The 19,027-nt window shown below is 52.9% G+C and overlaps 2 protein-coding genes and 1 long non-coding RNA gene across 4 annotated transcripts; 1 reads left to right on the top strand and 2 right to left on the bottom strand.

Annotated features, from left to right (window-relative positions):
• Nucleotides 1–606: 606 nt before the first annotated feature.
• On the bottom strand, nt 607–9,921 carry NCF2 (neutrophil cytosolic factor 2). Of its 2 annotated transcripts, XM_017836950.1 has the most exons (15): nt 9,620–9,921; nt 9,131–9,213; nt 8,717–8,825; nt 8,395–8,529; nt 7,969–8,076; nt 7,206–7,265; nt 6,329–6,372; nt 5,970–6,111; nt 5,623–5,685; nt 5,186–5,264; nt 3,616–3,659; nt 2,963–3,114; nt 2,774–2,885; nt 2,382–2,544; nt 607–1,059 (listed from the first exon to the last, which is right to left on the bottom strand). In XM_017836950.1, the coding sequence occupies exons 1-15, from the start codon at nt 9,791–9,793 to the stop codon at nt 962–964; spliced, it is 1,566 nt and encodes a 521-aa protein (XP_017692439.1). In that variant the 5' UTR covers nt 9,794–9,921; the 3' UTR covers nt 607–961. The 2 variants fall into 2 exon arrangements, 1 of the variants encoding a protein (XP_017692439.1); XR_001878350.1 differs by lacking the exon at nt 3,616–3,659 and having other exon boundaries at nt 949–1,059.
• Nucleotides 2,802–3,599, top strand: LOC108508271. Its single transcript, XR_001878351.1, has 3 exons — nt 2,802–2,888; nt 2,989–3,097; nt 3,404–3,599. It is a non-coding gene; the product is annotated as an uncharacterized LOC108508271 (long non-coding RNA).
• A 2,798-nt stretch (nt 9,922–12,719) lies between the features above and the next one.
• ARPC5 (actin related protein 2/3 complex subunit 5) lies at nt 12,720–17,662 on the bottom strand. The gene is made up of 4 exons (XM_017836954.1): nt 17,483–17,662; nt 16,611–16,683; nt 14,758–14,934; nt 12,720–13,958 (listed from the first exon to the last, which is right to left on the bottom strand). Exons 1-4 carry the CDS (start codon nt 17,623–17,625, stop codon nt 13,896–13,898), a joined length of 456 nt encoding a protein of 151 aa, XP_017692443.1. The 5' UTR covers nt 17,626–17,662; the 3' UTR covers nt 12,720–13,895.
• Nucleotides 17,663–19,027: the final 1,365 nt, after the last annotated feature.

The following is a 19,027-nucleotide window of genomic DNA, read 5'->3' as shown; positions in this document are numbered from 1 at the left end:
GTTTTGTGCTGCCCGTGTAGCGTGTTTTACATACCAAACCAAAAATCTGGGATGGGGGAGTAGCTTGCAAAGCTCCTCTTCAGTTGCAGACTGAACCTGGTAGGGCACAGATCCTTCTGCCATTGACCTGCCTGCAGATCAGGATGTTGGCTGTTTTCATACTTCCAAATGTGTCACAGAAAACGCCAGAGATGTTCTCAGTTTGAAATGACAGGTGTTTGTTGTATCCAGGCAGCTCTTCAGAAATAAATATGATATTTAGGTTATTGGCTCATTGGGGTTGTCCAGGACCTGTGTGATGGAATCTAAAGTGGAGAAACTGCTGCCTTTGCTTTGGAGCAAAGCTCTGAGATTGCAGGCGGTGTGTTTCTAAGTTATGGTCTCTTCTGACTGATCAGAAAAAGCTTTAAGAAACAATGGTGAAAAAAGTGTCCACTTTTATTGGTGGGGGTTGTAAAGTCCCTGCGAATTTGAATTGTGAGTTGGAGCAGGGTGAGGCTGTGTGGTGCCTCCTAAGCTCTTGGGGTTGGCAGTAATGTTTTAAGGAAGCAAATGCTGTTCAGCCTTTCCTGGTCTGTAGCTTCCTGAATGTCACTTCCCTTTTTGGATCTGCTGACAGGGCTGTAACTGCGGGTGGCACCTCCCTCTCGTGGGTTTTCCCAGCTCCTGGCATGTCTGTGTAAAAGCTTTGTTAAGGATAGGGCAGGTGGGACAGGGCAAGTCCAAGGGGCTTGGCAAGCACAGGATTTAGGAATTCCTAACAGGAAGACAATTAGCAACTTCTTAACAAGTACCTGTTTTAGAGAACAACACAAAAGGTAAAAGAAAATATAAAGCTTTTAATACAAGTAGCAATAATATAACTTCATAATGAAGTTCATTTTCAGATGCAGGGATTAATATGGAAACTTCTTAATGGCAACAGTTGAATTTTTTTCCACGACTTTAAGCTCTTCTGAAGTCACTTCTCTGGGTCTTCAGCGTTAGGCTGCTGAACGAATGCGGATGGGAAGATGCCAGTCTTCCCGTTGCACTGGCCTTCTAACCAGTCTTCATTCACTGGAAGAGAAAATTGACACGGTTTTTGTCACCCCAGGGATGTAGAGGAACATAATCGCCTCCATGTGCTCCAGACAGGCCTGAGATCACCATTTTAAGGTGCTTCTGCTGATAAGCCTTTGAGCCATGCTAGAGCCTGGTAGACAGGGGAATGTGGAGGAAAGGGGATGAGAAGGAGCTAGGAAGAGAGCAAAGCTACAAGGTAAGAAGGAATGCCAAATGGAGGTGGGAAATCAGATCAAAACATGGACCAAGGGCCTTGGAAACTGCCTTGAGTGGAAACAAGGTGAGTGTGGAGAGCAAGGAAATGATCTGATAACTTGGGCTGTCCTCTTCAAAATAAAACTAAATTGTATTTTCACCTGTTTTCCAAGTTCACATAAAAACGCCAAAACAAACCCCCAAAGCCTCTGCTACCCTTGGTTTGAGTAAAGCCTAGGAGCTCTGAAAATCTTGCTGTGGGGGAACCAAATGAGGTGAGAACTACCTTTCAATGGGAAATATTTAGCTCAGCAGTGAAGGGGAGAGTAGGATTTTGGGGTTGGGGAGTCATCAGTGCTGTATGGTGCAAATACTAACCTGTAAAATCATAGAGGGGGGGACTATGATTACTTGTGTACTGCTGCCAAAGCCTGCCAGCCACCACAATTACTGACAGAGCTACAGCTAGCAAGGTATCACAATTTTTTTGCCTTCAAACCTTATTCCTGATGTTTTGATTTCACTCAGAGGCCCCATTAAGGAGGGAAACATGCCCTGTGTATATAATTCTTCAGCTGATGGGGGCTTACCAGCAGTTTTTGCTGAAGCAGTGGCTTTGTCCCCTCTGCTGTGTGGTCTGCACAGGCTTGAAAGGATCCAGCTCAAACATATGTACTAGATCTTGCTGAGATTGTCTCTGTTTAAGCCTCAGTTCTTATAGAAGCACTAAAGACTAATATTTAACAGGATTCAGGCTAATGGAAGATTGTACCCTTAAAAAGAAAAGCAGACAGGAAAAGGTGCCATGTGAGAGGAATGGGAGCAAGAGCTGCAGCCAAAATGAGGCATTTCCTTGGAAAAATCCACTGTGAACAGTAAGCTTAAACACAGCTCAGGTGGAACTCCTGTCTTAAATGCTTGGGGAAGGGGGTGGCAGAAACAGGACTGTGATGAAAATGTGTTGGAAGTGTGCGTGACACAGATGTGTGGATGGGAAGCTCCACTAGAGCTGGAGGTGCTCATGCTAGAGCTGGAGGTGCTCTGCTGCTGCCACACTAGCCTTGCTCTCAGCAGAGCTGACAGGTCCCTCCCCTGCCCTGTCACAGGAGGAGCACGATTACCTTTGCATAAAACCAGGATCACATCTCCTGCCTGAAATTCCAGGTCTTCAGGTTGAGTGGCTTCATAGTTGTACTGTGCTACAACTTGGGTTGGTCCCATCTCCTCCGGCGTTGCCTCCTGTGGAGACTCCTCTGGCTTGCTGTCTGGTAAAAACCCCTCTCCCTAGGGCAGGGAACAAGCTGGTAAGGACACACACCCTTTGGCTTCTCCTTTTTCTTTGTACTAGAACAAGAGAGACAAGCTCTGCTTCTCCTCCTCGCCCCCTCTTTGCTCCTCTGCCTTTCAGGAGGGCGCTGGCTTGCACTGGAAGCCACAAGCCTGCACTCGTGGCAAGGAAAGCAAAGGCAGGAGGGGGAAGAAAAGGTGGCTGCCACCTGTAGTTGTCACTGACCTCTGTGAGGTCGCACCAGACTGTGAGGCAGTTGCCCTTGCTCTGGCTCCAAGCTGCATCCAGGTTCTTTGCAGTCAGAGTCACCAGCTCTTTGCTCTCCGCAGGCTTGTACCTGGTGTGCAGGGATGTGGGTGAGGGTGGGAGCCCTGGGAACACGGCTCTGGCTCCCTGCAATGGGCAGGGCCTCACCTCAGCTCTGTGTGCTTGGGCTGCAGCTCCAGCTTCTTGCAAACCAGGTCCAGGAGCTCCGTGTAGGAGAGGCCCGGCTCGGCCCTCAGGGCAACCGTGTACTTGTAATGCACCTTGAGGACGCAGGGGCTGGAGGTGGGTGGTTCGGCCTCCTGCGGGCAATAAAGGAGTTGTCACCTTGTGTGGCTTGGCAAGGGAAGGGAGAGGGACTGGGATGTTGAAACTGTGGTTGCCGTGGTTGTGGTTGGTCAGATTGTACCACCCAAGCTGTGGCTGGACATTGGCTGGTTGGCAGCCCCTGGAGAGAGCCCAGTAACAGATGAGACACTTGGCACTGAATTGTGGCTTTGGGGTGACCAAATTCAAGCTCTGTCCACCCTCCAACCACCTCATTCTTTTTTTCGAGTTGGGAATGTTTTGTTTTCCCATCTCTCTCCCCAGCACGACCACCTGATGCGCCGACCCTGCCCAGGAGTGTGTGCATTCCAGCCGAACTCCTATTTCTCCCTTCTCAAGTGCCTCAGGTCAACTAAGATGTTGCAACTGCACCAGGTTAACTAAGATGAGAGTCCCAAAAAGCAGCTCTAGTTGTCTGGTAAATGCAAGTTTGTGGCACCAACAGGACCTTGGAGTCTGCATTCACAGGATGTTACCTTTGCTGTGTCTCTTGGCTGCATCACAGTATCAGGAATGTGGTCTGTGGAGGAGGAAAGAGGTGGCTCAGCAGGTGGAATGGGATAAGCGTTGCTGCTCTGTGCCTAAATACGTGGCCAGATCTCCTGCAGCAACACCAACCAACCCTGGGGCCAGCAGTGGTCCCTTGAAGGGATCTGCATCTGCCACAATGGGCTTCATCCATAAGACCTAGATACAACCACTGAGCAGAGGTTTGGGCTCTGTGCCTTCCCTCTTGCAGGGATGGGAGCTTTAGGGGTGAGATGTCTTTCCTGGGTGGATTTTTAAAAGATAAACGCGAGCTGCTGGTTTTAGTGTCTTTTCTCTTAAAATTTCCCTAGATCCACTGTGAAAACTGAAGGCAGTCCCCATCCTTCACTGGGGCTGTAAAGCTAAATTTAGACCTCCAGGCAAGGTGCTTTCATGCAGGTTTGTTGAAGCCTCTTCACGAGGATCTGGTCTACATTTTGGCAGTGCTGTGACATGACTGTGCTCCTTACGGGAAGAGACAGCTACGCTGTTGAATGTGGTCCCACTAATTGATCTGAGATGGCTTTTGATGGCCTAAAGGTGGTCTTTGGGGTTGTTGGATCTATGAGCTTTTTGTTCTTAGCTCTATGAGCCACAGCCACCTTCTGTGTCAACTTTACCCCTGGACAGCCTATGAGGCTGCTCTGTTTGGGACACAAGCCCTGTCCTGTCGATAGTCATCCTTTGATCCACCTTTTTCCATGACCAGCTGGCTCAGGCCTACCTCAGAACATGGGGCTGGCAATTGGTTCTTCACATATTCCTGGTTTTTTTGGCAGGTTGGCCAGACTGAACTGCACCAGGTTAACACCTGGGTGGTACGGTCTCTGCACAGTGGTATTTTCTACCCCAAAAGGGTTTTTCCTGCAGCAGTGTGGAGCTCAGCCACAGACCTGTGACACTGTGTGATTTTTCAAGAGAGGGCAATTGGCAGTGCATCCTCTCAGCTCTTGGCTCTGAACAGCCATTTCAGACTGCAGCAGTGACATTCAGCTTCCCAGCATGCTGAACCAACTGTGCTGGGGGCAATGTGGTGACCCTGGTACTGCCATCTCTGCCCCAGGCCTGGAATGTGGGACCACTGGGTCATATTGCCCAGGAATCCCCTTCCCAGGGCAACCAGAGCTCCTTCAAGCCCAGCCCTGCTCAGGGCAGCAAGAAAATCATTGTGGGTGCCCTGCTTGAAGGAGATGCCTGTAAGGAGCCTTCTATTCCAGCTGCTTTCTTGCCCCATTCCTACCCCCAGGCCCTTCTCATTAGTCATTGTGCTAATTAAGAGCACAGAGGGACTTGCTTTTCTCAGATATTCACGGGCACTGTTTTACTCCATCCTCAGCACTGCGGTTGCTGTCTTTGCCTCCTGCTCTAATGTGTCCTAATCCTTGACTGCAAATGGGGCTGGGAGCAAGATGGAGATGAGCCTTAGCCTTGGTCTCAAAGGGTCAGGACATGGCAGAGAGGAAACCACCTCAAACCTGCTGCTGGGGTCCCCCATCCCTTCAGCTCCCCCCCTCTGACCTGGCACCGGCCGCCGTGGCTTCTCTGGCACTGTGGAGGTGGGTGACTCGGGCATCTCGTCCTCCACAGGGGTTTCTTCCTGTGCCAGTGGAAAGAAGGTAGTGCTGTCAGTCCCACTCCTCCTGGGGTGCTGCTGCCTTGTGCAGCCCCCCCTCCAACCAGCTGTTTTCCCAAAGTCTGTTTGGGGTCTTGAACTGTGGTGGGGTGACTTCGCTACCCTTTAACTCTCCAGCATTGCCAACTGCTACCCAGGGTGCCACCAACACGATTTTGCAGATCTCTGAGCTCAAGTTAAGGTGACCACGAGCCAGAAGAACCAACCCCACCATCGTGAGGGGGAGAGAATCGCAGATATGGATCCTACTGGGCGGTGGGTGGTGGGTGAGTGTGTGGGGATCTGCCCTTCCAGGACACCGTCTCCTCCTGGGCCTCCTCACCTGGATATACAGCTTGTTCTGGAGCTCCACAGGCTCAAGGAAGTTGCAGGGGACGATCCCTTTCTGCAGGGGGAGGAGAAATGAGTGGTGACTGCCGAGCAACTCACCGCTGGAGGACACAACCAATTGTATCCTCACCCTCCCCTGCATCCAGGAGAGTTCCTGGAGCTTGAATTTTAGTTTCTGCAGGTTGGATGGGTTTCACTGAGCCCTGTGGCCTAACCCAGGGAGGGCATAAGGGACCTAAATCAGAAACCCATTTAGTTGCTCTGGGCAAGGCTTTGCCTCTGCAGAACCTCACCACATCCACCCCACTGCCTGCCCTGCTGCCAGCACACTCCTGGTACCTTTCCATTGAACATCACTGTAGCCCAGTTGTCCTTCTCTTTCTTCAGGACAAAGACAATGTTTCCTGGCAGGACCTGCAGCTCCTCAGCGGTCTCAGGGATGAACTCGTACATGACACGGTGTGGCTGCCCTTGGAGGGCCCTGGGTGTGGGAGCAGTGGACGGGTCAGGAATGCTGGCAATGCTGTTATTTTCCTCTGTAGGGATAATCCAGACTTCTGCCTCCTTGTTTCTACCATCCATTCCTCATCCCCCTTGAATTTCGGGTGCCAGCTGGATGCTCAGCCACGATGGTGCAGGATGGGGTTGCGCCTGGCTGCGTGGGTTAAACAGCATCGACCATCCTTCATCCAACTTACCTGAGGATTTCTGGGGTCTTGGGCCTGGGTGGAGGACCAGAGGTCTGCCAACAGGAAGAAGAAAAGGAAAATCAGCAGTAATCTGGAAGATTTTGATTGCTTTGCAGGAATATTCTGCAGCCTTCTACCACGCCATCACCCCAACACCTTCCTCCCTGTGCTGGTGCCTTAAGTGCCGTGAGGAATATCACTGGCTTTGTTCCTTCTAAGGAGTTGTTTTCAAATTCTCCCACCTGCAGTTGGTTTTCAGAGGCACAATCCTCTTTCCAACTCGTGACTGTAGTTTCAGCTCAGAGAGGGTTGAGATGTCAACCCCTGACTGCATTGAGGAGGGCGACGTTTATCTTGCACAACGGTGCAGCAGTGGCTGCGCTTCCCCATGTTCTCTCAAAAAGCTCCTGTAAAAATTCTCAGACACCTTTAGAGATGGGAAGATGCTACACCATCTGGAGAATGGCACGAGAAATGAGAAGGGCTTTGGGAACAGGGAGGAGGATGGAAAGGGAGAGCAGAACTGCCCACTCAAGCTTAGGCAGAGGATCCCTAGTGAATCCTTCGTGGAGGCTCAGACTGCTCCCTGCTGAAAGCTGTCACCCCACAGCGATGGTGGGGGCAGAGGATGTGCCACCAGGCCACCACTTCCCCATTCAGGGAACCAGTTAACCTCAGCCATGGAGGTGGGTGAGCTTCCTGATGATGGAGGCAGCAGCTGATCCGTGGAGGCAGCGCCTGCCTCCTCCCTGTGGCAGTGGCAGAGAGTTCATGGTGGTTGCTGATGGTGCTGTTTGCTCCCCACCACAGGCCAGAGCCCTTGGAAGCTGCGGGGTGACATCCACCCCCACATCCTCCTGGACTGTTCACTGATTCATAGCCTTACCTGTGGCTGGAGGGGAGCAAATCCTGAGAAACTGTCCTTGTCCACCACAGATGCCACCACCTAGAGCCAAAGACAGACAAATAACGACTTGGTGCTTGTAGACCTCTGATGTCCACCCTCTTCCTTTGTTGTTGGCCAAGCCAAGCTCCTCAGGATGCTTCAGGCTCAAGAGGGACTGTGATTTTAGGCTAAGCATCTTGGACTCCAGGCTGAGTGCTTCTGGCAGCAAAGCTCCCCTCAGTGAGGTAAGTTCACTGACACTGTGCTTTGAGACCTGAGCCCAAGGGTGATATCCCAGTGACTGGGTTTTGCACACTCACAGGAGAAAAGCTTGCTTGCTTATCTGAGATGAAAAGCCCATCTCAAACAGAGCAGGGGAAGAACTGGAGGTTGTTTGTGGGTGTCAGATGCAAAATAGCTTCTTTCCCCCACCCCTGAAAATATCATGGCTCGAGTCAAAGTTCCAGTGGGTTCTTTCCAGCTCATTGTTGGCTGTCCCTCATGTCTCACTAAGGAGACAGAATGGAAATAGGCCATGCTCTGCAGGAACATGCTTTTAGCTCCTCTGTTCTTGCAGAGTCCCTGTTCCCCATGTGTGCCATCCCTCTCTCCACGCCTGGGGGGATCCCAGAGGCACGGACCAGCTCCATATCTCTGGCTGCCCACCAGGCAGCAGATGGCAGCTCAGAGGGGTGGTAGGAGGGCAGACAGCAGCTCTCCTCAGCCCACAGGCTTGGTCTAGAAAAATATATTTCTTTCTTACCATTGCCTTCCCCAGGTAGTCCTTCTTCTCCAGCTGAGCCACTTGCTTTTCATTTGGCCTGAACAGCTTCCCCACAGGAATGGCCACCAGCTCACAGAGCTTCTGCTTCTGTAGCACAGGGGAGACATGGAGTCTTTGGCAGTGAGAGCAGGGACTGCTGAATGCCCCCTTTTGCCTCTGGGGTTTGGGTCTCGCTCCATAAAGTCAAACCACTCTGTGACAGCCTGACCCCAGCCCTGACATGGTCCATTGAACCCAATCTTCCTATGTCTGCCTTCCCAGTGACCCAAAGCTTTTCCCATGGACTCGTGTCTCACTATGATGCCCATTCCCACTGTGCTTTTCTCCTGCTAAAAGGTGACTGGGATTTTCCTGCCTGAGGGGCTGCTGGGAGAGAACACAGCTGTAAGACCTGCTCCTCCCTACCAGGATGGCTTCCATTGCCCTGTCAATCTTGTTGTGCTGGGGCTCACTCTTCATGCTCATGGCCAGAGTCAGGTGCTCCTCAGCCTTCCCCCAGTTCTCCACCGTGGCGAACACCAGCGCGATGTTGCAGAGAATCTGCCGGAGGGATGGGGGCAAGGAAACGAGCTATGGGAGCAGCCAGACCAGGAGGGCAGCACAGGAGAGGACAAGCAGGGTGGTGGCATTGCACCAGCTTGCTTGTTTTTTGCAAAGCACAAAGAGAGCCTGGCTGTCTTCTTAGATTTCTTGTGCTGGAGAACAGACTTTTGGGATCAAAACTCACCTCACAAGCAAAGAGCCTGTAGCGCAGCCCCAGGATCTTGTAGTCAATGAGCTGGTTGCCTCGCAGCTGGGCCAGCGCCTCTTTGAAATCTTCAATGGCCTTTTCATTGCTGTGGAGGAGAGGACAAGGGTGTCACCAGGTCGTGGTGGCAACCTGCCTGCCTCCAAGCCTATGCCTAAACTTGTGGGAGTTCAGTTGGCTCTCTCCTTGCAGTGTTTCAGACACCCCAGGGAAGGAGAGATGATCCAAGGCTGGTGTTAATCCCAGGACTGCAGTGCTGAAGAACAGGAGCCTGTTTGACCTCAAGGGGTTCCAGTTTGGCCCTTGAGGTACCAATCTGCCTGGGGGCATCCTGAGCTGAAGGCAACTGTCCCCACAAGCAGCAAAAATTAAACTTGAAACCCTTCCACTCACTTCTGCCTCCGGTAAAACACAGTCCCCCGCTGGAAATAAGCCACTGCCAGGTGCTTGTCACAGCCGATGCTCCGGGTGAACGCCTGCACGGGAGTAGGAGTGGGGCAAAAAGGGGGTAAAAGGGGACACCTTTAGAAAACTGGGGGCATAGAGCAGCTGTACCTGTCCTGCTTTAGCTGAGTGGCCTAGGCTGGGCTCTGTGGGTTGTATCCCTGCAGTGTTGGGCATTGGGTGGGGGAGCCCGTGTCAGGCTCCTGGGTTTTTCTGAGCAGCAAGCCATGGGCTGCCGCTGCTGCCTCCCCTCTGATTCACGGGGAAAACAGGTTCAGCAGGAACAGCCCAGGGCTGTCTCCCTTCCTCACAGATTTAAAAGTCCCCACATCCTTCCCTTAGGCCATGACCCTCAATTCCTCCCTTCCCCACAGCGTCCATGTGTCTGGCAGGTCCAACAAGTGAGAAGGATTAGCAGCGCTTTGGGCTGTACTTTACCTCCTCCGCCTCCGCCAGCCTCCCCAGGACAAGGTGGATGCAGCCGATGTTAAAGCAGATTTTGGCAGGGGGGTTCTGGACGGCTGTGAAGGCGTCCAGGGCAGCACTCCACTCCTTCCTGTCTGCTGCACACACCCCTTCTTGCCACAGCCGGATCGTCTCCACCAGGGACATGGCGTGGTGGGAGCAGGGTGTGGGATCCCCGGCTGTGTCGTGGGTCTCGTCCCTCTCCTCGTCCTTCCTCGTGACGCTGCTCAGCTTCTCTGTCTCCCTTCTGCCTGTACTTCTGCCTTCCCCCTGCCCGTGTCGCAAACCTGGCAGGAAGTGGCTTCACTGCATCACAGCCCCGGGATGGGGAAGTGGGGCAGAGGCTGCCCCTGATGCAGTGGACTTTTCGTGGGGCGCACCCCTGGTCCTCTCTGGCAGCTGCTCCTCATCTCCCCGGATTTGGCTTCTCTGGCTTTTCCATGAAAAGCCATAGACTTTGTCAGCGAGGTGGTTCATCAGGTCAGATTTTGGATTGCAAAGCCGCAGGGCAGTTCTCAGCTGAGCCCCTGGAGCCCTCTGCAGCGCGGTCCTCCATGGAGGGCGTTGCTAAATGGTTCCCCAGGCAGCTGCTGGCAGGCTGCCTGCCCAGCTGGAAAGGTGAAGCACACCTAAGGCACCACCTGGGAAAACTTTGGTCCTTCCCCCACCACCACCGTGTTGCCTCAGTGTGGAATTCTACTGCCGGGGGGACACGGAGCTGCCCACGGATGGGGTTTCTTGCGTCAGGGCCATGCTGTGGTGTGTCCTGACAGCAGTGGGAACTCCTGGTCAGCCCAACATCACTTCTGTCCAGGTATTTTATGGCCAATAGAGCATAACCTGGCTCTGGAGTGCTGCTTGGAGCACAGGGACGCACAGAGCATGTGGCCAGCGGGGATGGCAGGAGTCTGACTCGCTGCTGACTCAGAGGTTTGGAGCTGAGTGCTCCACACGTGGCTTTTAAGTATTTTTGGAAGTACTCTGCCGCTGCCACATCTATTAGCGATGAGATGTGATGTGTATTTTGCAAGAGCTTAAAATATGTTGGCAAGACTCTACCTTTGTGCCTTTACCCAAACTTCCTCAGCAAATTACAGAACTCCAGCAGTGGGAGGGAGGCTGAGGAGGAGACTTCTGAGTCCTGCTTTGGGAGAAACCTGAGGCCCTGAGCAAGGAGTTGGGTTTTAGTCCAAAGTAGGACTGAGCACAGCCCTGAGCCTGGGGCTCTCTCATTCTCCAGCTGTATGTGCACCCTCAGCATCCCACCATACCCAACTGGCTCCCACAGGCTTCCCACGGGAGCATGGAGGAGGCTCTGTGACCTCTGGAAAAGCAGAGGGAAATGCAAATACTTCATGCGGGAAAGGTGTGGGAATAGCAACAGAGTGACGTGCCTTATCTCACTCCTGTGAGGAATGGAAGACTCCATGGAGCAGGAAAGGGATAATTCTTGCAGGGATAATTTTCTGCTCTTTTAATTGTCTGAACTGCTGGGTCAGGTTTACCCCAAAACAGGTACAAAGGGAGCTGGAGGAGGATGTGAGATCACCCCTGTGACAATGTTGGCTTTTTTTCCCCTTGTATTTCAGAGAAAGATGGGAGCACATGGAATGCTCACCCTTCTGTTTGGGTATTTGTCATGTAACGTTCAACTGATTTCAGAGCTGATAAACACAGCCCTTCTAGCACGTCTCTCGTTCCCCTTTCTCTGACCAAGCTGAGTTAGTAGGCAAACCAGTTTCTTCTATGATAACATCCGAGAGGAAGTGAGTATCGGAGATGGTGACATCTCCTGTGGAAGATTCTTGGAATCCAGCAGATGCAGATCACCAAGAGACAGGTCAGAAATACATAGAAATGCCCAAAATCCAGCTGGGGTGCAGTGCTTGTGTTTGAGTTTGTACAACTTGCACAAGGTTATCATCATCTCTGGAGAGGAGATTCAAAAATAGACTGATCTGGGCACTGAAAAAACATTTTGCATGAGGGAAGACCTTTTTACAAGGAGTTTTATTGGGCTGGAGGAGGCAGAGCATGTCCAGCTCCTTCCCAGGAAGGCACGTCAGGGCTTTCTGTGCAGGACTCGAAGTTTTATGGCTGTTTTCCCAAACGGTGACAGGGAGTGACACGGGAGGCCATGGGAACTCTGTCCAAGAGCGATGACCAGAGCCCAGGGCCTGGTGTGGGCTGCAGCTCCATGGTGGGAGGGAGGAAGGACAGCAGTGTCTCCTGGCTGTGACGAAGGCAGGATGTGACTGATGAGGTGCTGTTGCCACACGCTCCAGCCCAAGCTGAAGGCAGCAGAGCTCTGCAAACCCTGTCCCCCTTCTGGCAGGTCTGACCTACACCAAGTTTTCCACTGAAGGCTTCCTTCTCCTAATAGGAATCTCACCCCCTGTTGTGGTGATCATTTGATCCACCAATATGAGCCAGGCAGGATTTGGAGGAAAGAGGTACAGGTTTGCTTTTTCCCTTCCTGTCACTCATTACCAACAGAGGTGCCTCCCTGCAAGTCCTGCACTATCCCCACATCAGCATGTGTTTTAGCACATCCCTGAGCACAAGTACAGATGTACACATTTTGGAAATATTCCTAAATCCATCACAGCCTCACCTGAGGGGATCTGGAGAACCTTAAGATCACTCTTTTTGTTCCCTTCATTTATCTAATGCTATCTAGAGCATCAATGACCTGCTTTGGCACCAATTGCTTTGGAAAATATTTTTAACTTCTCTGAGATTGCAGGTTTTAATTTTTTAAATAAGGATTGATTGGTGTCTTAACCAAATTTGGACAAGTGGAATGAACCAGAGAAGCCAACCACAGACCCTGGGAGAGCTGTACAGATGGAGCCATGGCTGCATGGGCTCAGGGGAGGCTCCTGTACGTGTGTATGGGTGAAACCTGGACTTTCTGTGGCCTCTGCAGCAAGGCTGGGGTTTCCACTTGGTGTGCTCAGTGCTCTTGTGGTGGTACGTAGGAAAAGCATCCTAGGAAGACAACTAGACAATCTATGTTGTCCACCCTGGAGGAGGAGCCTGCTGAAACTTGAAGGTATGTCAGACATGGGAGTAAATACTCAGTGAAGATTTGTTGTCTGGTCTTTATTATTATTACAAAAAAAAAAAAAAGCAGATATCAAAAAACAGCAAGGATTTCAGAAGGTCCCCAACAGTTTTACAGAAATGAACTGCAGTAAAATAGTGAAAGTAAAATATGTATTTTTCAGTCCTGGCCCTAAACCTTCTACGGTGATCTGTGGCCTGGGATGCCCTGGGCTTTCCTAATTCTTTTTAAAATACTCCCCTTTATTTGGGAACCCAATTGGCCCACTAGCTAACATAATGAGGCACAATGCAACAGGAATGTGAGCTGTTTGGTATCCTTACAGACTCTACACATCCAGAAGCAAAGTATGGGAACTCTGCAAGGATGGTGTGGATACCAGGATGTGTCTCTGCCTACCCCAAGCAGCCACTTAGTTGTGCTTGACAAAATCGAATCACTTTCCAGTTGCTGAAAGGTGATCTGTTGTGTAAAAGCTGCTTTTTCTTCTTCTCATCAGGATCTTTGCTCCCCAAAATAAAGAGTTCACTGGGCTGAGCTCCAGTGTAAATGGACCATCAACCTTTTAAGTTCCATCATCCAAACTGCATGATGGACAACTTCATCCCATTGTGACCTTCCCGCTGCAGACCCAGCGTTGGACTGGTCACAAGAAACAGGGAAACTCAGCTCTCTGGAATGATATTTGGGCTTGGGAAGGAGCTTTTACTTTCTGTCCTATTCACGGGTGTAGGTTCAGAGGTTGACCAAAGGCAACGTGGTCCAGTTACCTGTGTTAATAATAGCTGCCCCACTTCTCAAATACAGATTTTAGCTCAAAACACTGCTTGGCTAGAGAAAAGAATTAAGACATTGCCCTGCGTCCCTCAGCATTTGCTCAGAGAGTCAGGTCCAAATCTGCCACGATTACACACAAATGCACATCACCCTAAACACCAAGTTGTTCACGTCACTGTACGAGTCACTGAAATGTCGGCCAGTATCAAATATTCCTGTTAGAAGTAAAATTGCACCTTCATAATTTTCCAGAACTTAACCACGAAAGAGATCACGACACGCATTACTTGTCAGGTATGAAAGAAGCAGAGAGAAGGCAAGCTGAGAGACAAGGGCTGCCCCCGGGGCAGCCGTGGCAGAGGGTTGGTCGGGCTTTGCACCAGCAGTTCCCACTCGCTGCTGGATCTAAACCGTCTTCCTGGCAGTCAGAACGCGGACAATGGACCCAACTCCACCAGCAGCCAGGGCCTGGGAGGGGAAACACAATAATTAACACCAGGCCAGGGGAGCTACAGGCTACCAGGACCTGAAGGAGCCAACAAGAAAGAGGGAGAGGGACTTTCTAAAAGAGCATGAAGTGACAGGACAAGGGGCAATGGCTTCACACTGACAGAGGGCGTTTTAGATTATTAGGAAGAAATCCTTCCCTGTGAGGGTGGGGAGGCCCTGGCACAGGTTGCCCAGAGAAGCTGTGGCTGCCCTTGGATCCCTGGAAGTGTCCCAGGCCAGGCTGGACAGGGCTTGGAGCACCCTGGGCTAGTGGAAGGTGTCCCTGCCCATGGCAGGGGGTGGAATGGGATGGGCTTTAAGGCCCCTTCCAACCCAAACCAGTCTGGGATTCTATGAAATGACTCAGATCCCAACTATATTTCAAATGAGCATCTCCCTGCCCTCCACAAAACACCAGCACCCAGGGTGCCAGGGCAGGATAATCATACTCACTTTAAACACAGCTATTTAACTTAGAGTAAGCTTTGATTTCTTTGCATAACCAAGCTGCAAATTATGCTTCCATATGCTTGAACCACCAAATCCAACCATTTTGTTTGCCTCGGTGTAAGGAAAAACCAAATTTTAACTGCAGAATCTTTACCCAAGGAACCAGGAGAAGGCACAGGATGTAACTCAGCTGTGAGGTTGTGGGACCATACCCTCCTCACAGCCTGAAATACGGCTCTGGAGTTTCACCAGACAGGAAGGGGGCTCTTACCAGGGCCGGGACCTGCCACCAGGGATAACCCAGCAGGAGCTCGCCCCACCCACGCACCTTCTCGTGCCACTGGAGCAGCACAGCACTGCTGTTGTCAGAGGGGCTCTCAAAGCCCTTGTAGATGTACTTCATGAGCAGGTCCACACTGTTCTTGTCCAGTGACTGCACCGCCTTCTCGATATCGTTGGCTTTGAAGGAGATGAGGACCTTCAGCACAATGCTCTCAGCACGATCCTGTCAACAGGCAGGCACAGACACATCCATTCTCATGTAAGATGCATCCAAATACTGCTCCTCTCTCAAAAAAGTGAATGAGAATGTTTTCCTCTTTAACAGTTCTGAACAGGACAGTGTGTGATGCTAACATGTAACAGACAAGGATAAACAGTGTAAAGAGTTTGCCCTGCTCTAGTTTTTCGGTCTCTCTGCTCATGTTGGCAATTCTTGGCTATAGTAATAAATAATGCAGTTATTTTAGACAATTATAACTAAATATTTTAATTAAATAATACTTAATGTTCATATCAAAGCTCAAGGTCTAGCAAGCTCCAAAAGAATTATGACAATCAAGTTCTTGTCTGACCTCCCTTTCCACCAGAGCCTTTTCCATGCCTCTGTACTCTTCAATGTGACACAACTATTATATTCCATGGAAATGCCATGGACAGCCTGGAAGAGGTGACTGCTGGAAGCCGTGTGTTTTCCAAACAGTCAGCTGCTGTCCCAGGCACACTGGCTGCAGACTGGCAGCATTAATATTGTGCATTAATAAGCATTTGCAAGTTGATCTGCATGTCATTTCGTGGAGGCCCAGGAATGTGTGTGGCATGCTCATGGTGGCACTTAGCCATGTAATCAGCAAAGAACAGCTCTTCTTCTCTTCCTGTTCATCCATCACTAACTGAGGATAAAAAAAAGGTCTTGGGTTTATTGGACTTTACACAAACACTTCAAGCAGCTTCCCCCTACATAAACTGTGGACGTCAGTGTTCTTGCCCAATTTAATATCCCATAACCACTTGGCTTAGCAAGACTTCTCACAGGAAGAACTGCAAGTAAAAATACAGAAGTTCTAAAGATCAACTAAAAATGAAAGCAGACATTAATATTCATTCACTCTGCCCTCTTCAATTCCACTACCGAGTGTGTTCTTAAATCCATCAATACAGGGCCAATGGAAACAAGTCATTAATGTCAGGGCCATCTGTAACAGCTGGTTCTCAGAGCCCCGTGAAATCCCTCAGGAATCATGGCTGGGGCTAAAGGGAAAAACTCTGCCACATGAGCAGCACGGAGGTGTGCCTGTGGACAGGGAGAACTGACTGCAGGCACTCACTACCTGGGCAGTGCCACATCTTATCAGCCCGTTCCTCCCACCACCCAATCATGAGCCATTCAGGGGTTATTCTGGGGACACTCAGAAATGCACACACCCACTCTCTGTCACAGGGGGAGGGCTGGCCTTTTCTGAGGTTTTAACAGCTTCACTCTGATTGGATGTGATAAGCACCAATTCTTCCTTTTTTGTAGGCTCACTGCTAATGGTTTCATTTGTCAGAGGTGACAACTGCAGCTCTGGTTCCCAGATCACTCAGCACCAACTACATCCGTGTGCTGCCATGTCCGGGTCACACACAGGCACCCGGTGACACCTGGGCACATAAAACACAACCAACACAGGTAGGAGAACACACCACACCACATCCAGCACCAAGTTAAAGTTACCGTGACAGATGACACTTGAGCTACAGTACTTCCAACAAGATTACAACACTAGTGGTCATGGATGTTTTGATATCAGGGAATACCCTAAAACCTGCTTCCTCAAAATACACCTGGCAGGACAGGGGCAACAGAGACAGGAAAGGATTTTTAGGGAGTAACCATGAGTGAGTTAGTTACTATTTCACCTTCACTGCCTGGTTCTTTGTGTTGATGGGAGGGTTCTTCAGAGCCGCCTGCAGGGCAGCCATCATGTTCCCTGTGCCAGATGGTTAAGGACCAGACACCAAATGCACGGAAATCAAGTACCAAGTACTAGGACAGCCATACTATGCATGACTGAAAACACTCCAAGCTCAGTGGATGCAATGATTCCCTCACCAGCTAGCACAGATTACAGCCTAAGGCAGCAATTTTTAGGCCACTTAAGACAGGAGGAGCACCAACAAGCAGCTGTACAGCTCCAGGACTGGAGAATAGCTCCTAGGCCCTTCAGTGAATGAGGATCCAAGTAAAAGAAATCATTCTCCATCGCTTCTGCAATTTGCAGCCCTGGAGAACAGGCCTCAGCCGGGCACACCCACCTCCAGCAGCCGCTGGGACAGCAACCGAGCCCAGCTGGGACAGCAGCCGAGCCCAGCCGGGACAGCAGCCGAGCCCAGCCGGGACAGCAGCCGAGCCCAGCCGGGACAGCAGCCGAGCCCAGCTGGGACAGCAGCCGAGCCCAGCCGGGACAGCAACCGAGCCCAGCCGGGCGGGTGGGGAGCGCTGCTCCAGGGGCGGCCAGCCGGGCACGGTGGGAGCGGGCACGCCTCCCTCCTCCCCCTGCAGCCCCTCCCCATCCTCCGCCAGACCCTTCCCCCGCCAGCCTCCTTCCCTGCCCACTACAAGCCCCTTTCCCTTCAACCCTTTCTCCTTTCAGCCTCTGCGGTTTCCCCCCGCTCTCCCCTTCCCCTCTGGCCCCGCTCAGTCCCTTCCCTCCCTCCCCGCTCGCCCATGTTCCCACACAAGGCCGCCCGGCCGCGCCCGCTCCCCCCGCCCGCCGCTCCCGCCAGGATATTGCCGCAGGCACGAGTCCACCTCGCCCTCGTCGGGCCCCGCTTGCCCGTCGCCCCCGTCCTCCTCATCCACGAACTTGTTCTCGTCGTACTCGTCCACATCCACCCGGCGGAACCGCGCCGAGGACACCGTGTGCTTCGCCATCGCCGCGCCCGCCCCGCGCAGCCGCCGCCCCGCCCCGGCCCCGCGCACACACGGGCTCCGCGCCGGCGCAGCGGGACAGCGGGGCAGGGCCGGGACACAGCGGGGACAGCGGGGACAGCGGGGCAGGGCCGAGACAGCGGGGACAGCGGGGCAGGGCCCGGGACAGCGGGGCAGGGCCGGGGACACAGCGGGGACAGCGGGGCAGGGCCGGGACAGCGGGGCAGGGCCGGGACAGCGGGGACAGCGGGGCAGGGCCGGGACAGCGGGGACAGCGGGGCAGGGCCGGGACAGCGGGGCAGGGCCGGGACAGCGGGGCAGGGCCCGGGACAGCGGGGCAGGGCCGGGACAGCGGGGACAGCGGGGACAGCGGGGCAGGGCCGGGGACAGCGGGCACGGCACTGGGACACAGCGGAGACAGCGGGGTGCGGCAGTGGGACAGCGGGGCAGGGCCCGGGACACAGCGGGGCACGGCACTGGGACACAGCGGGGACAGCGGGAACAGCGGGGCAGGGCCCGGGACACAGCGGGGACAGCGGGGCAGGGCCGGGACAGCGGGGACAGCGGGGCAGGGCCGGGACAGCGGGGACAGCGGGGATAGCGGGGACAGCGGGGCAGGGCCCGGGACACAGCGGGGCACGGCACTGGGACACAGCGGGGACAGCGGGGTGCGGCAGTGGGACACAGCGGGGACACCGCGGGGACAGCGGGGGGATGGCACCGGGAAGTGCCGGGACACCGGGACAGTGCCGGGACACCGGGACAGTGCCAGGATACCGCGGGGACGGGAGGGACCGGCCCCTGTGTCGTAGAATCACACAGTGGTTTGGGTTGGAAGGGACCTTAAAGCTCATCCCGTCCCACCCCCTGCCCCGGGCAGGGACACCTTCCACCAGCCCAGGTTGCTCCAATCCCCGTCCAGCCTGGCCTTGGACACTTCCAGGGATGGAGCAGCCACAGCTTCTCTGGGCAACCTGTGCCAGGGCCTCCCCACCCTCACAGGGGAGAATTGCTTCCTAATATGTAATCTAAATCTACTCTTTTTCAGTTTGAACTCACTCCCCCTTGTCCCATCACTCAGGCCCTTGCAAACAGTCTCTCTCCATCTTTCCTATAAGTTCACTTCAGGCCCTGCAAGGCCACAATTCAATCACCCCAAAGCTTCTCCTCTCCAGGCTGAACAATCCCAACTTTCTCAACCTTTACTCTCAGCAGAGCTGCTCCATCCCTCTGCTCATCTTGGTGCCTCCTCTGGACTCTCTCCAGCAGCTCCATGTCCTTGCTGTGCTGTTCCCTGGGGCTGGAGCAGCTCTGCAGGGGGGTCTCAGCTGAGTGGGACAGAGGGGCAGAATCCCCCCTGCCCTGCTGTCCACACTGGGGGATCAGCCCAGGGCATGGGGGGGAT

The sequence above is a fragment of the Lepidothrix coronata genome, unplaced genomic scaffold, assembly GCF_001604755.1.
Source record: "Lepidothrix coronata isolate B3197 unplaced genomic scaffold, Lepidothrix_coronata-1.0 Scaffold288, whole genome shotgun sequence".
NCBI classification, from domain to species: domain Eukaryota; kingdom Metazoa; phylum Chordata; class Aves; order Passeriformes; family Pipridae; genus Lepidothrix; species Lepidothrix coronata.
The sequence above is the reverse complement of the archived record's forward strand: the minus strand, read 5'-3'. Positions and strand labels throughout refer to the sequence as shown.

What these genes read in the sequence shown, in the direction of transcription:
- NCF2 (XM_017836950.1), bottom strand. Translation starts at nt 9,793, where the DNA reads ATGTCCCTGGTGGAGACGATCCGGCTGTGGCAAGAAGGGGTGTGTGCA. An exon ending in ACAGGCTCTTTGCTTGTGAG is followed by an intron (nt 8,530 to 8,716) that starts GTGAGTTTTGAT and finishes TCCCTCCGGCAG; the next exon opens with ATTCTCTGCAACATCGCGCT. An exon ending in TTGCTCCCCTCCAGCCACAG is followed by an intron (nt 6,373 to 7,205) that starts GTAAGGCTATGA and finishes TCCTGTTGGCAG; the next exon opens with ACCTCTGGTCCTCCACCCAG.
- ARPC5 (XM_017836954.1), bottom strand. Translation starts at nt 17,625, where the DNA reads ATGGCGAAGCACACGGTGTCCTCGGCGCGGTTCCGCCGGGTGGATGTG. An exon ending in CAAAGAACCAGGCAGTGAAG is followed by an intron (nt 14,935 to 16,610) that starts GTGAAATAGTAA and finishes GCCTGTTGACAG; the next exon opens with GATCGTGCTGAGAGCATTGT. An exon ending in TGCTCCAGTGGCACGAGAAG is followed by an intron (nt 13,959 to 14,757) that starts GTGCGTGGGTGG and finishes TTCCCCTCCCAG; the next exon opens with GCCCTGGCTGCTGGTGGAGT.